This window comes from Bos mutus, chromosome 2 (genome assembly GCF_027580195.1).
Source record: "Bos mutus isolate GX-2022 chromosome 2, NWIPB_WYAK_1.1, whole genome shotgun sequence".
Classification (NCBI taxonomy): domain Eukaryota; kingdom Metazoa; phylum Chordata; class Mammalia; order Artiodactyla; family Bovidae; genus Bos; species Bos mutus.
In genome coordinates, this window is record NC_091618.1 from 112,504,015 (window position 1) to 112,518,790 (window position 14,776).

The following is a 14,776-nucleotide window of genomic DNA, read 5'->3' on the forward strand; positions in this document are numbered from 1 at the left end:
CTCCAGAAAATCAAGGTGTCCTATTGGATACTGTGAGAAGCTAACTTTATTCACTAATTCCGACTTATATGACATTAAAGCACATACACTTTCCATACTATTTGAATTTTCCTAGTGTAGGCATGTCTTGTCCCTGTTTTATCTATCATGGAAGAATAGAGCACATGGATTAAGTTTTTGCTATTAAATCCCTTGTAAAAATATGGAAATTAATACTGATGTTTAAAATAGAGGTAATACTGATGTAATGTTGAAAATTATATTACCTATATTTCTATTATAATTATATTCATTATATTTCTTTTTGTATGAAAAGGAATGCACTATTTACATATGGAGGCTCCTGTCAAGGTGATTCACAGAGATCTCAAGTCAAGAAATGGTAAAGTAGTCATATGTTTTTATCTCACCTATTAAAAATAACACGCACCTTTGTATAGAAATAAGCATCATGCTTTCCATATCTTTTGTAACCTGCTGTTTGACTCACAGCTAATACCATGAAAATCTTTCCATTATTAATAAATTCAAAATCCTCCCCATTATTTCAAGGGACTGCATAGAATTCCACTATATAAGTAGCACAGAATGTGGACATTTGGGTTTACATTTTTTTTTCTATGATAAAAAAAAATGTTAAGCTTAATAGTTTTCAGCAAAAATTTTCAACACATCCCTAATTATTTATCTAGAATATTCTCTAGAAGAGGTACTGCTGTATCCAAGCACATAGTGGTAGTGTATTTCTAACTTCTATTTTTGGATGACTCTCTGTACTAGCAGTTTTGAGTTTCGTTCTTGTTACTCTTGAATTATTTGGTGTAAATTTTTTATGTCACTCATATTACCTGGAGGAGTGCCCAAAAATGATCAGCAGGGCTTGGAAAGTAAAAGCTTTCTTTTTCTTCTTTCTCTTCTTCTCTGCTTCTTAAAGTTTATTTATGATCCTATATTTTATAATTTGTAGAGTGAGCACTTTTAAATGACTTTCAGGATTAGATGTTACCTTCAAGTAGGAGTGGTAATTGAATGCTTCTTCCATTGCGTCACTTGAAAATTAATGGAGAAAGGCAGTGGTGTTATTTAACTAGCCAGCACTGAAAGCTTGAATCAGAGTTTGCTACTTCAAAAAAAAAAAAAAAAAAACTTGGTATCGATTCATTTGCATGCTTTAATTATTTATTTGTTTTCTAAGCGATTTGTCGTGTTTTCTACGTGATTCTTCTAAAAACTATTTTTAGAAAATCTTTAAATCATTGCAGTTAAAATGGGTAAATACTAATAGTGTGATCCTTGGAATGAGTAGTCATGGTCAGTAGAGAAAGAGAACTCAGGAGTTTGACCAGCTGCGCAGGACCGTGATGCTTGTGGGGGTGGAGGTGGGGAAGTTGTTGGCAGCTGCCAGTCCTCAGCAGTTCAGGTTGGACCACCACCCCAACCCTGAAGTTGACTCTGGCTCACTGTTCTTGCCCTTTTCTAGATTTCGTCTCTTATCCTTTAGCTTTCCTTAGACGTAAGTTTCTTAGAGCTAAAAACTTTTAACATACATGGGTTAACAGGAAGTTGTTGGGCTTCCCAAGTGGCTCAGTGATTAAAAAAACAAAAATCTGCCTGCCATTATGGGAGACACAAGAGACATGGGTTTGATCCCTGCATTGGGAATGTCCCCGGGAGGAGGAAATGGCAACCCACTCTAGTATTCTTGCCTGGATAATCCCATGGACTGAGGAGCCTGGTGGGCTACAGTCCATGGGATTGCAAAGAGTCAGATACAACTGAGTCACTGAGCATGCATCCACAACAGGAAGTCATTGGGAAAAAAATCTAGAATCTAGTAGGAGGTATCAGAGTTTATAACTTCGTATATTTTCAATTCTTGCTCAGAATTTCAATCTAAATAAGTGTTTGATGTCTCTCCTTTTAATATAGTTTATTAGTATATCTTAAACATCCCATGAGATAATGGTTAAATTATTCAAACTGTCTTTATGAAACTAACAATGGAGAATGTTTGCATTTTTTGAAATTATAGTGTGTAGTTACTTGATGGTAAAACACATACACATTGAAACAATATAGAGCTAACTTTTAACAATTTTGGGAGGCAAGAGAGAGCAGTAGGACTTTCATTTTCTAAGTTATATAGTTTTATGATGTTAGATTTTTAAATAAACGCTGATCTTATGAAAAGATAGAAGTATTTTTAAAATAACTGAATATAATACTAACAAATATTTGAAAAATGTATAGCTTATTATATATAGTATTAGATTTAACCTCAGGCTATTTCTGTGTATTGGATCATGAAGAGATTATTTTCCCTACTTGTCAAGGTCATTAGTAACACCTAATAAGTACTGGTAATATACCGTGTTCAAGGCATTGTGTGGCTTACCAAGGAAATGCTAGAAACATTCCTTTAGGATTCTGTCCTTGACCTTCTCCCTTCTTACATTTGATTCACCCACTCCCATAAAAGCCCTAACTGATCTTCGCATTGTCAAATAGATCTCAACTTCAAAACTGTGCATCTGCTTATTGAACATACTCACATAGGTATTTTGTATGACCCTAAAATGTGCTGTGTCCAAGTTGATCTTTTCATCTTCTCCCTATCCCCTAACAAATTATTCCTGCATTCCCCTTCTCAGTGAGTGACAATACCAGTTGCCTAATCCATAATCAAATTTTTAAAAAGGAGTTACAGTTTGATTGCTGAGTTCCTGTTATAACCATTATGCCACATTGCCTCTATTTTATTTCCTCTTCGAGTCCTCTTCCTCCCCCATAGCCAATCCTCCAAGCCCAGTTGATTCTGCTTCCAGCCTGTTTCTTGACTTGGTCCGCTTCTCTCCTGTCCTTGTCATAGACCCAGTGCAGGCATCATCGTCTCTCTTGGACTTCACCCTGCCTGCACAGTGATCTCCTTCCTTGCATTCTGTCCCCCTGGGCACATTTGACCATTTCATTCCTCTGCTTAACATTGTTCACTGGCTTTCCATCTCTCACAAAGGCTCTTCCGGACCTGGACCTTTCCAAAACTGCATACCTCTTCCTCTGCTCCTGACCTTTTTCACAAGCTCACTCTTCTGCTTGGAAAACAAGCATTCCTCCCCCACTTCTCTTTCTGGTTAGCTCTGATTTGTTCTTCAGGTCTCAGCATAGCATCATTTCTTCCAGGGAACTTTGACCTCCTTACAATTTGACTTCTTAGACTGCTGTTTGGTCCTATGGCAATCTCCATCCCTCTCATCACAGAACTTATCTCACTTTATTATAGGTGTTTGCTTAACTCTGTTTACCACTAGACTGTAAGCTCCACCAGAGCAGAGACGATGCCAGTCTTGCTCACCTTCCTCTGCTAGAACGTAGTAAATGGCTTTGCCCACAGCGTATGCTCAACAAATATTTGTTAAATGAATGAATGTATAATGCAAATAGATGAGCATTATCTCTGCCTTCAAGAAAATTACTCTTCAACCAGAGGGAAAAACCATATTTACCATGAAGCAATAATGCTAATGACTTGCTCAGTAGAATGTAGACAGTCTAGTGTCAGAATCCAAGTGAAAATTTGGTTCCCTTGACTGCAACTGATCTATGCCTTTTTTATTAGACAATGCTACACTTAATTTAAAACGGGGTCTTAAAGCCCTTTTAATCAGCACCTCATAGAATTAGTTTTGTATTTTTATTTTAATGTCAGCTCCTTTTTCTAAAATCTTCAATGTGGTAAATACTTTGATTTTACTGTTCAGAATGCCACATAGAAGATAAAAATAGAAGTTTATGATTTTTTTCAGGATAACTCACACTGGATGATTTTCATAATTTATCTTTTTTTTCCCTTTTAGTTGTTATAGCTGCTGATGGGGTATTGAAGGTAGGACTATTAATTTTTTAATTTTAAGAAATTTGGTTAATTTCAGATGTAGGTTTTATGACTGATGCTTGTTTTATTAGTAAAAAGGAAGTTGATACTCCTTTCTCTTTTCTCAGATCTGCGATTTTGGCGCCTCACGGTTCCACAACCATACAACACATATGTCCTTGGTTGGAACTTTCCCGTGGATGGCTCCTGAAGTTATCCAGAGTCTCCCTGTGTCTGAAACTTGTGACACATATTCCTATGGTGTGGTGAGTTCATTTCTCATTTCTTGTTGCCAAAGGGCATTAAAAAGCAAACAATGTATCGAAGCAGGGTATAACAGTTTAACATGGTTTTAGAGCAATGATACTGTTCCTGGTAGAGCATCCACAGCAGTGGCAACAGAGAGAATATTTTCTATTAGAAGGTTTACTCTAATCATTTTTGAGTTATTTCATCCTGTGTTGAGAAGAAACCGGTGCCATTTGCAAGGAGCAAATTAGATGGATCCTCAAATAGTATTAGAACTGATGCCCTTCTGCTTTCCTGGGTGGACATATGACTGTAGAATATCCTTATAAGTCAGTGAGAATGTAGATCCTTTAGAATGGGACTTCACTGTAGTGTGCTGCTCAACAACCACCCATAGATATGCTAAATGAGTTAATTAACAGGAGATTTTTGAGCGTCAGCCATTAAAGTGATGAGTGAGTTTCCGGAGAATGCAGAAGAAAATGCACTTTTTGGTATATGGCCTTGCCCATGTCTGCTGCAGGTCTCATAGAGTGGCTGGCTGAAACCTGAATCTAAGGTGTCACAGAAGAAGCCTGGCCGAGCAACTTAGTTATAAGAATAGAATACTGTGTGGGTTGGGGGTGGGAGGCTCAAGGAATAGAGACCACAGGAACCAATCAGTGAAGAAGCAGGAGGAGGAGTTGCTGGAGGAGGAGTCTTGAGACAGATCATTCTTGAGGAATAAGTTGTGTCTGAATTAGCAGAGAGGAAGAAGTGGGACAACAGGGGAGTGGAAGGGTGGGAGGGGAGAGTGGGCAGGGCAGCTCTTTGTGGAGGAAAGAATTCATTGGAACCTTTTTTTGAGGATAAGTTTTTTATCCCTAAAAACACTGTATATATATATCCTTTACAAAAAGCCCAAAATAGCATTTGGGGGGAATTCCCAGGGAGTTCAGTGGTTAAGATTCTGCACTCCCAATGCAAGGGGCACAGCTTCCATCCCTGGTCATGGAACTAAGATCCCACATGCCTGTCGCAGCCAGCAAGGCTTAAAAAAAAGAAAAAAAATTAGTATTTGGAAACCCAGTCTTCACCGCTCATCTCTCAATCATACTGCCTCTCTATATTGTTACTTCTTTGAAGGACATTTTCATAGTAATGGGGGAGAAAGCTGTCTAACTTTAGACCAGATCAACATGCTTCTTCCTCCTGACTTTCTGTGTTTTCAACTAAGGTGGTAGCTGATGGTACAGGAGGATACCAACATCGTCCAACCCATCCCTGTTTCTGTAGAGTCAGTCAGGCTCTAGGTACTTCCTGCTGGCCTCACTGAGTTCTGGGCCGATTTCAGTTCACTAGCTTTTTCTGTCATACTACATCTTATGTATACCAAAAATATCAATTTGATTGGCTATTGAAAAAAATCATGTCATAAATGAAATACATGTTTTTGGTGAAAGGCTGGAATTATAAAGTTTGGAAGACAGTAGTAGCATCAGGCTAAATATCTAATTTTCCTTAATTCTGTATGTCTCTAAGAATGAAGGCTATAACTTCTTTAAAAAATTAATATCCTTTTCTTTTAAAATTATTATTATTTTGTATTGGGGTATAGTTATAACCTATTTTAGACAGTGATCAAATAGTTCTTATCAAAAGAAGAGGAAAAGCCCAGAAGTTCCTGAAGAAATATATTCTAAAGCTGGTCCTGTATGTCAAAAATTACTACATTCTGGGCTTCCCTGGTGGATCGTTCAGAGGTTAAAAATCTGCTAGCCAAAGCAGGGGACACAGGTTCAATCCCGCTCTGGGAGGATTCCACATACAACTAATTCTATGGGGACCTAAGCTCATACATCACAACTACTGAGCCCACACACAGCAACTACTGAAGCCTGAGCACCTAGAGTCCAGGCTCCACAACAAGGGAAGCCTGTGTTCAGCAAAAAAGACCCAGCTCGGCCAAAAATAAATAAATAAATATATTTTTTAAATTACTACATTCTAACCATCCTGCAAATCAACTGCTGGGGAGTATGAAAATGGAGAAATAATTTAAGACTTTTTGTGAGATTATTTCCTCCTAATGAAGTTATGTTCCTTCATTTTAAAGTAAAAACCTATTTATTGTGTCAGGCACTGTGCTAGACACCAACTTGCTGCTGCTCCTGCTGCTGCTGCTAAGTCGCTTCAGTCGTGTCCGACTCTGTGCGACCCCATAGACGGCAGCCCATGAGGCTCCCCCGTCCCTGGGATTCTCCAGGCAAGAACGCTAGAGTGGGTTGCCATTTCCTTCTCCAGTGCATGAAAGTGAAAAGTGAAAGTGAAGTCGCCAACTTAGGGCAGTTTAAATTTTACTTTGCCTGCTTCTTGGGCCCAGCATTTCATTTTATCCTGTGGAATCAGGAACCGTCAAACTTTTTCTATAAAGGACCAGATAGTAAGGGTCACTTACAGTGTCTCTGCTGCATATTCTTTTGTTTTATACAACCATTTAAAACTGTTAAAAGCACTCAGCTATCTGTAGGGACCATAGTTCTCACTCTTTCCCCTTGCCTATGGATGTAAACATGTATAAATATATTTAGATGGTTAGAGTTTTTAAGTTACATTGCACATTTATGTGAATGAGAAGACTTCTAAGGCTCATTTTAGTACTCTACAAGTTCTCATGCGGTGCTTTTACTTTTAAAAGTCTCCCCACGTCTTAGAATTTTCCTCCCTCTGAAATCTTTGACTGAAAAGACACAACTGTGAGTTCTGTATAGAGTGAACTTTGGGGTTCAGTATTACTTCATTTATGAAAGCACACTTCACACTGCCTTTTCCCAAAGCTTTACAATTGCCCGTGCCTTTGTTTAAATGTACCCACCTGCTTCTCCTTAGCTGAAATGGAGTTTTGGTTCCAGTGACCAGGAACAAATTCCCTTCCACACAGAAATTACAAAAGATGTGAAGAGATGACTTTGTGGAGCTTAGGGTCTTCGCTGTATCTTTTTATAATCCATTTAACTCATTCCACATTAAATGCCCCCCCCCACCACCACATTAAATGTAGTTTAAATCAAGACTTCTGAACCTGCAAATGTACAGCTTATTTTATTAAAAAGCTTTCCTTTCAAGGAACTGCTCACCACTACTCAGTAGATGGGCCTTGAACCCTTCTCTTTATAAATTAGGTTTTCAGTCTGCTTATTTACTGATTCTACTTTTGTTTTGAGAGATTAAAAAGTGAAAGTGTTAGTTGCTCATTTGTATCCGACTCTTTGCAACCCCAGGGACTGCAGCCCATCAGGCTCCTCTGTCCATGGGATTCTCCAGGCCAGAATACTGGAGTCGGTTGCCATTTCCTTGTCCAGGGGATCTTCCTGATCCAGGGATCAAACCCGGGTCTCTTGCATTGCAGGCTGATTCCTTACTGTCTGAGCTACCAGGGAAGCCTTGCTGCTGCTGCTAAGTTGCTTCAGTCGTGTCCGACTCTGTGTGACCCCATAGACGGCAGCCTACCAGGCTCCCCCGTCCCATCAAATGCTTAACAACTTTTTCTACCAAGTCATCAATCTTACAGCAAACCTGTAAGCAAACCAGTCACTGAACCTTTCCAGGGTTGCTGTATATTCACAGATCTGGTGTTGCTCTTCAGAACTTGTTTGCTTCAGTCACGTGCTTTTGAATATCAATTCTATATTCCTGTTAGAGTCTTCTTTTAACTGGGTGGGGCGGGGGAGGGTAAGTCTTTTCAGTAAATCTGTTAGTTTTTAAATAGTGGCTGCTCTTTTACTCTCTGAAAGAGAGAGGTTTACTCAGAATGCTGGTTATTCTTACCCCGTGGCTGCATCAGCCGAATTCCATTCAGAAAAGTACACATATGCTAATTTAGTTATAAACAACAAATCAGGATTTTATTTAATCATGACTCCTTCCCATTTTACTCTCGACAACATTAGTGAAAGGAAAAGTACAGAGCGTGCTTTACGGATCCTGTTTGTTTAAACAATCACAAATTTTTTTAAAGTCAAGAAAGCATCACATGCCCAAGGTAGTAGTCCGGGAGAGGATAGTTGTTAAGGTAGGGACCATGTTAGTTTTAGAAGTTTATAGTCCATAAACTTTGAAAATGATATCTGTCTAAGGAAGCAATGCAGATATTGAGAGTTTTTCATGTCCTTTCAAAACAGGTGAGTAAGCAGGTCTTCTTTGTTAACAGGTATATTTGCTTGCATAAGACATCCCATAGTTCATTAGAAGTCTGTTCCATTCATTGAGCCCCCCTACTCACATAGCAGTCACATGCAGATGAATAAGACCATAAAAAACAGTTGTCGTTTTTGAAACCCACCCATAAAACCCCAGTGTATTTTTGCTTTTTATTTTTCTTTCTCAGACTTGCTGTAAGAATTTAGCCCTTCGTAGTCTTAAAGTCCCTGGCCCTCCGCAGCTTAATTAACCTTTGTCTCTTCTTAACACATTGTGAGTCTAGCCAGCCTTGTACAGCCTTAAAATAAACATGCTGGTGAAATGCCAGAAATAGATCTTGTGATCCTTGCTTCTATGCTGGTAAACTTCACTAGGCAGGCCATTGTTTGTATTTTATAAGGAAGTAGATTTTTTTCTGTCCTCTTCTGATGACTTCTCTTGAAGGAGTGTTTAGGATATTATCCACACACACACAAAAAAGAGTTCAGGAAAGCCAGAATCATTGAAGAATAAGCGTTCTGAGAACCCAAGGCCTAACCACTCTTTAAAAACAAAGCTCTCCTAATGGCAATGCAGAAAGGATTACCTGCTCCAAAGCTTCTCAGCCAAAACCAGTTTTGAAAATAGAGCAGCTTCAGAGTGAGCATCACTGCTTCGCTTGTCTGTGAGTTCTGTTCCAGAACCACCCAGCTCAGGTAATGGCTTTCCATTGTTTGTAAAAGAAAAGGCAGGAAAAGTACACAGCTTTGTCCAAGTTTCTTTTCTGTAAGCTGAAAATAGAAATTTTCCTTGCAAGCACAGTTTAAATGTAGGGATGTCTCAATATAACATGAGTTGGAAAATATTTTTAAGGTGAAAGATCATAATAATGTTTGGCCTGCATCCCCATAACTGATATTTTCAGGCATAGTTTAATATATTTTTAGACCTCCAAGTGACTTCCTCAACTAAGTTACTTTTTTTGTGCCAAATGTGATTTTGCTCAGTAGAAAAAGCAGTTGTCCTATCTCACATCACCTACTTTTTGATACATTTCTGAAGCTGGCAAATAAATAATAGGGAATCATGAGATGTGCTGACCCTGGAATTAAACTCAAGATCTCATCTGGGCTTCAGGATCCAGCAGTTCAGGACGCCACTCTTGCCGGTTTCACATCTATCAGGTGGCTACTCCCTGTGGTAGGTCTTCAGAGACACAGGAGGGAATAGAATGAAACTATCTTATTTTTTCCAGGGTTGGAACCCTTAGAGAAATATAACTCTGATCCTATTAGATTTTTGGACACTTTCCAGTGGAATATTTTGGGATAAAGAATGGCATAAATCTTTTTCTGGTGTCATTCCCCAGGCTCTTAGTTCTGCATTTTACCCTACAAAAAACCCAAGCAGCTTGTGTGTGTGTGTGTGTGTGTGTGTGTGTGTGTGTGGTGTGTATTGTGCAGACAGGTCAGAAGGCCAGACTCTGAAAGGAGGGGCACAAGGCTGCTCATCTAAACATTCTGGTGTCCTGGGCATTTGAGGCAGAGTCATTCTTTCCAAAGAATGCCAAACCCCTTCATTTCCTTGCTCTTTATACCCCTTCCCCTCCCAACCCCAACACCAGGAAGTAGTGATTGCAGTAAATTGAGGGGCTTCACTTCCTGCTCAGCCCTCTTGCTGCCGCCATTTCTCCACCCCTCCTCCACCACCACCATCCCCGCCCACTGCCCAGTGTCAGGTGACCACATACCTGGTCTGGTTCCCACCTTCCCGGTACTTCCAGCATCTGCTCGAATCAGCCCCTTCTGGGGTGCCCCTTACCTTTTCCTAATCACTTCTGTGACTAGAATAGAATTATTCAGTAGCTCTTCTAAAGAAGTACCTTACACACTTGATTAAAAGCCCAAAGAAGCTTCAGGGAATTATTTTTCTCCTGCTTGAGCAGCATCTGCCAGTTTCCCTGATTTTCCTGTAATTATCTTAGTATATTAGCCAGAACTCATTTAACATGTTACGGCTCAAGTAAGACTGAGCACTGGCTAAGGAAATAGTGGTTATCGGATTTGCTTGAATAGAGTGTATATTCTCAGTCTGCATTCTTATTTAGAAATGAGTTTTTGTTTTTAGAACAACAGAAATGTCAAGCAGAGGTGCTGCGTGTCTTTGCTTCTGCCTTGGCTCCAAACCTCCCTAAACTAGGGCCTGTTGAACTCTCTTTCTTCCATCTCTATAGTTACCTACTGTTGAGACCTTGACTTTCAGGGTGAGACAGCAAGTTCACATTCTAGCTCGTCACCTGATAACTGAATGCCTTTGGGCAAGTTTATTTAACTTCCTTAAGCTTTAGTTTCCTCATCTATTCAATATCTATCTGATGGGACTGAGATTAATCATGATAGCATACCTAAAGGCTTAACAGAGTACCTGGAACATAATCACTCAGTAAATGATAGTGGCTGTTATTATTATGCTATTATTGATAAAATTGTAATTGTTTTTGCACTTCACAAAAGTGTGGGTAGACTCAAATCTGGATACTCATTTGTATAAATAAAGTGACTGAATGTAAAACTCCCCATTGTGGTGGTTCTTTGCTTGCTAACTTGTGTCTGACTCTTTGACCCCATGGACTAGCTGGCCAGGCTTCTCTGTCCATGGGTTTTTCCAGGAAAGAATACTGGAATGGGTCGCCATTTTCTGCTGCTGGGGATCTTCCCAACCCAGGGATTGAACCCACTTCTTCTGCATTGACAGGCAGATTCTTTACCATTGACCTACCTTGGCAGCAAAAATCTCCATGACTCAGAGTTTAAAGAGAATACAAAATCATTAGCTGTTTTCGGCATTTCCCACATCAGTTTGCTTTGTTTCAGCATTCCAGTGCAGATTTATTAATCATGCTAATCTCAAGGATTGCAGAGAGATAACATATACATACATTTGCACACACGTGCACATGCATACAGCCTATATGTGTACATAGGTGTTTATTACACTTTAGAATACAATATAATAAATTATATCATAGGTGGGTGAAAATAAGTCCCTTAGACTGACTCATTTTGAGAAAGATTTCTCCAAAACAGAAAATCTAAATGTTAGTTTTGCAAGTATCTACCATTTTGGAGTAAGTGGCTTAGCCAGTGGTTTGGATTTGGAGCTCAGTTTTTTTTTTATTTTATGAGACTGTTATTGAAGCTTTGAAAATATGTTTGAATTCCCAATTATTTTCATATAGAGATATTTATCAGAGATTGAAGGTACAAAGAGTTTTGACTAACAAAGTGTAAAATCTAGTTTATGGTGATTCATAGGAATTCTGTTAATTTACAAAATACAGTAAAATCACTTAGGTGCATTGGTTTCATAAAATTTTAAGCCCGGATCTAGATATTGTACTTCCTAAAGTGGATTTTTTTAAATAAAAGAGAACAGCAGCAACAACAAAATATATGTATATGTATAAAATATATGGAAGAAGCCCTATGCATGAATATATATGTTTTGCCCAAGTTTCTACAGATGGAGTTGGTTGTGTCTGGTAATTGGATACAGTTAAATGTTAAAGTTTCAGTAATATACCAAAAATATAAAGTACAAGAATAAAAATTCCATTTCCTTTTTGTTCCAGGTTCTCTGGGAGATGCTAACAAGGGAGGTCCCCTTTAAAGGTTTGGAAGGATTACAAGTAGCTTGGCTCGTAGTGGAAAAAAACGAGGTAAGACTACGATCCCCCATTCAGGTACATAGATCAGAAAACAGTATTGGGGTTTTGCAAAAGACTTTTTCATCTTCTTCAAATTGAAAGTAAGTTCACGCTTATGGAAAGATTAGCAGTAGGAGCTAACACAAAGGGTCAAAGTGATGTTATTCCTCATGAATGGACCCTTTACATCTAATTGTTGCAGCTTCACGTCGTGATGCTGTAGATCAAAAATTGTACAAGTACTGTACTAGTTTCTCAGTCTCAATTGTAAAACCTAGGGGTTTGTTCTTAGTGATGAAAGAGGCCGTTGCGTCCAAGGTAGGGGAACAGTTTAACTCCATCTCCTGCGTTTAGGACATCTTTTTTACTGTCCGGGAGTTGATATATCTGTAAGAGACCTTCAGCTACTTCAACTTACCTCTCCCAGCAGGAGTCACTATAGTACAAGAAACTGTCGCTTAGATGAGAATTTCAAAAATAAAAGAAGAAAAAATAGTTTCAAAAAAGGGAAAAATTACAGTTTTGCCACCTACGTTGAACACTACATTGAAGATGAGCTCCTCGCTGGAATTGGCGAGGCAGTGGCGTAACTGCTCCCTTCTTCATGCAGAGCCTTTCCATTTCAAAAGAACTTCAGTGGCGTAAACAGCGTTTGTGCTGTGTCCCCAGCCTCGCTTTTCTTCTTCCCACAAATTGAGGCTTTCAGTTAGTTGGACCTATGAGCCTACATCAGAGAACATGGTACATTCATATCAAAGAGAGCAACTACATTTTGAAAGGTTTAAAATTGTGACTGAAACGCACAGCCATGGAGATTCTCAGCATAAAGATGAAGCATCCAATATCAAGGTATTATGAGAACTTAGATCAAGTGATGGAAGCACGCAGTTGTCTTTGCAACACTGCAGAACAACTTTATTTCACAAAACTTCTTCATTTCCACGTCTTATCTGTGCCCTCCACAAAAGGGAAGGGTGCAGCCTTAGGATAAAATAATTTGCCAAAAGGCGAATATGTAGTAATATTCCCTTTTTAATGCCTTAAAAGAATTAGATTGATCTGCTCTCCATGGTGAGTGCAGAAACAAACTAGATCAATCAAAAAGCTGCTATTGACTGAGAGAAGCCAAGTTTTCATATTTAGATCACATAATCCACAGTTACCTTATTAATTTGTCCTCCTGAGCCATTGAGATTGGATGAAATGTTCATGATAGCTGAAGTTGATGGGAGAGAGCTGCCAATTTAAAGAAAAATGAAAAGGTGTAATATTTAAGAATGTGTCTTACTCATTGTTTCACAGAGGCTGTTCTGTTTTAATTAAATGTGGTAGTTCTTCCTGGTGTGCTATTCAATCAGACCTCACACACAGTATAACTGATTATTTTCATGGTATGAGAACCCACTTCTTTCTGTTCGGTTTCTTTTGCCAGTGAGATGATTAGACATTTAGTTCTGGGTTGACAAATAGAGTAAAGAAGGTTATTGACCTTCTGTTGACTTCGGAGCAGAATATTCAATGTCATTTTTTTTCTCTGTATCATTTCAAAATAAAGTAGGAGGAAATTTTATTTTAAAGCTGACTGAACTCTCCAAATATGTATAAGACAGAGTAATTAATATTCTAAAATAATATTTCATTTAAAGGAGGGCAGAATAGCTGTGAATCTAAAGCCCTTTGAAAATATTGGAGTATCCATCAAGGATTTTTAAAGCTGATGAAAAAAATGAATTTAGAAGCTGCCTTTGAGTAGTTGACTTGAGGCTTGAGAATCCCCCATAAATAGCTTTCAGGACCTCCTCAATGGGTACAAGAGGAGGCCATCTCCCTGTTTGTCTCTAGGGAATCCCCTAGACTGTACTGTTTTATCCATGGGGTGATCTGATGATCAGCTAATAACAGATGGAGACTATTCAAATGCCTCCCCTATTGTATTTATTAAATATAATAGTCAGTTGAAAGAAACCCACATGGTGAAATATATTTTCTCAACTTTCTAGTGAACCAAATGCAGATTGGGTGCTACAGGGGTATTTATCCATTCTCATTCTGCACACTTCATTTATCAGAAATAGGGAAATTAAGTTCAAATGTAGTTTCCATTATCATCATTCAAGAAGATGTCTTCATTTCACCTCATAAATAGTGGCCCTTATTATCAAAACAAATTCTGTTGAGATAGCAATTAAAATAATTCCCAAGGATTTATTTTATAATAAAATTGAGACTTTGACTTAAATATAATTTCTAAAAATCCCTTCAATTTCTAATTATTTTATTTATTTTTGCTCTGAAATACCTTGGGTTATTGAGTTGAAAAGAGAAAGCTGTAATTGTTTTTCAAAGGCCTCATTTAAATAAAGAATGACACGTTTAAACTTTTAGGGAGATATTTTAAATGTAAGCTAGTCATTCTAGACTCATTGGAAGTTGCAAAAATATTACAAAGAATTCTGTGTACCCTTCACTCTGCTTCTCCCACTCGTGAGACATAGATATATATATATATAATATCAGAATATATAATATCAGTATATATAATATCAGAACCAGAAACTTGACACTGATACATTACTCTTAACTAGACTCTAGAGCTTATTTGTTTTCACCATTTAGGATTGCTTTTTGCATCTATAGGAAGATCAATACTTTCTAAAAAATCTATCTGAAGGCCTTTGATTCCAAACCCCTAATAATGAAATAAGGTCTTCAAACAATAACTTTTTCTATTATTAAATTCTACTGAAGCTATAATCCACAAAATGCTGTTAAACTTTACAAAGCAAACAATG

The 14,776-nt window shown here is 38.2% G+C and overlaps 1 protein-coding gene across 3 annotated transcripts in view; it reads left to right on the forward strand.

Moving 5' to 3' along the window:
• The window catches only part of MAP3K20 (mitogen-activated protein kinase kinase kinase 20), a 171,424-nt gene that overhangs the window by 89,696 nt on the left and 66,952 nt on the right, over positions 1 to 14,776 (forward strand). For all 3 annotated transcript variants that reach the window (XM_070358513.1, XM_070358521.1, XM_005887560.2), the window contains exons 5-8: positions 317 to 382; positions 3,855 to 3,883; positions 4,000 to 4,137; positions 11,910 to 11,996. In XM_070358513.1, the coding sequence (XP_070214614.1) occupies positions 317 to 382; positions 3,855 to 3,883; positions 4,000 to 4,137; positions 11,910 to 11,996 (320 nt within the window). The remainder of the gene's footprint in view (positions 1 to 316; positions 383 to 3,854; positions 3,884 to 3,999; positions 4,138 to 11,909; positions 11,997 to 14,776) is intronic.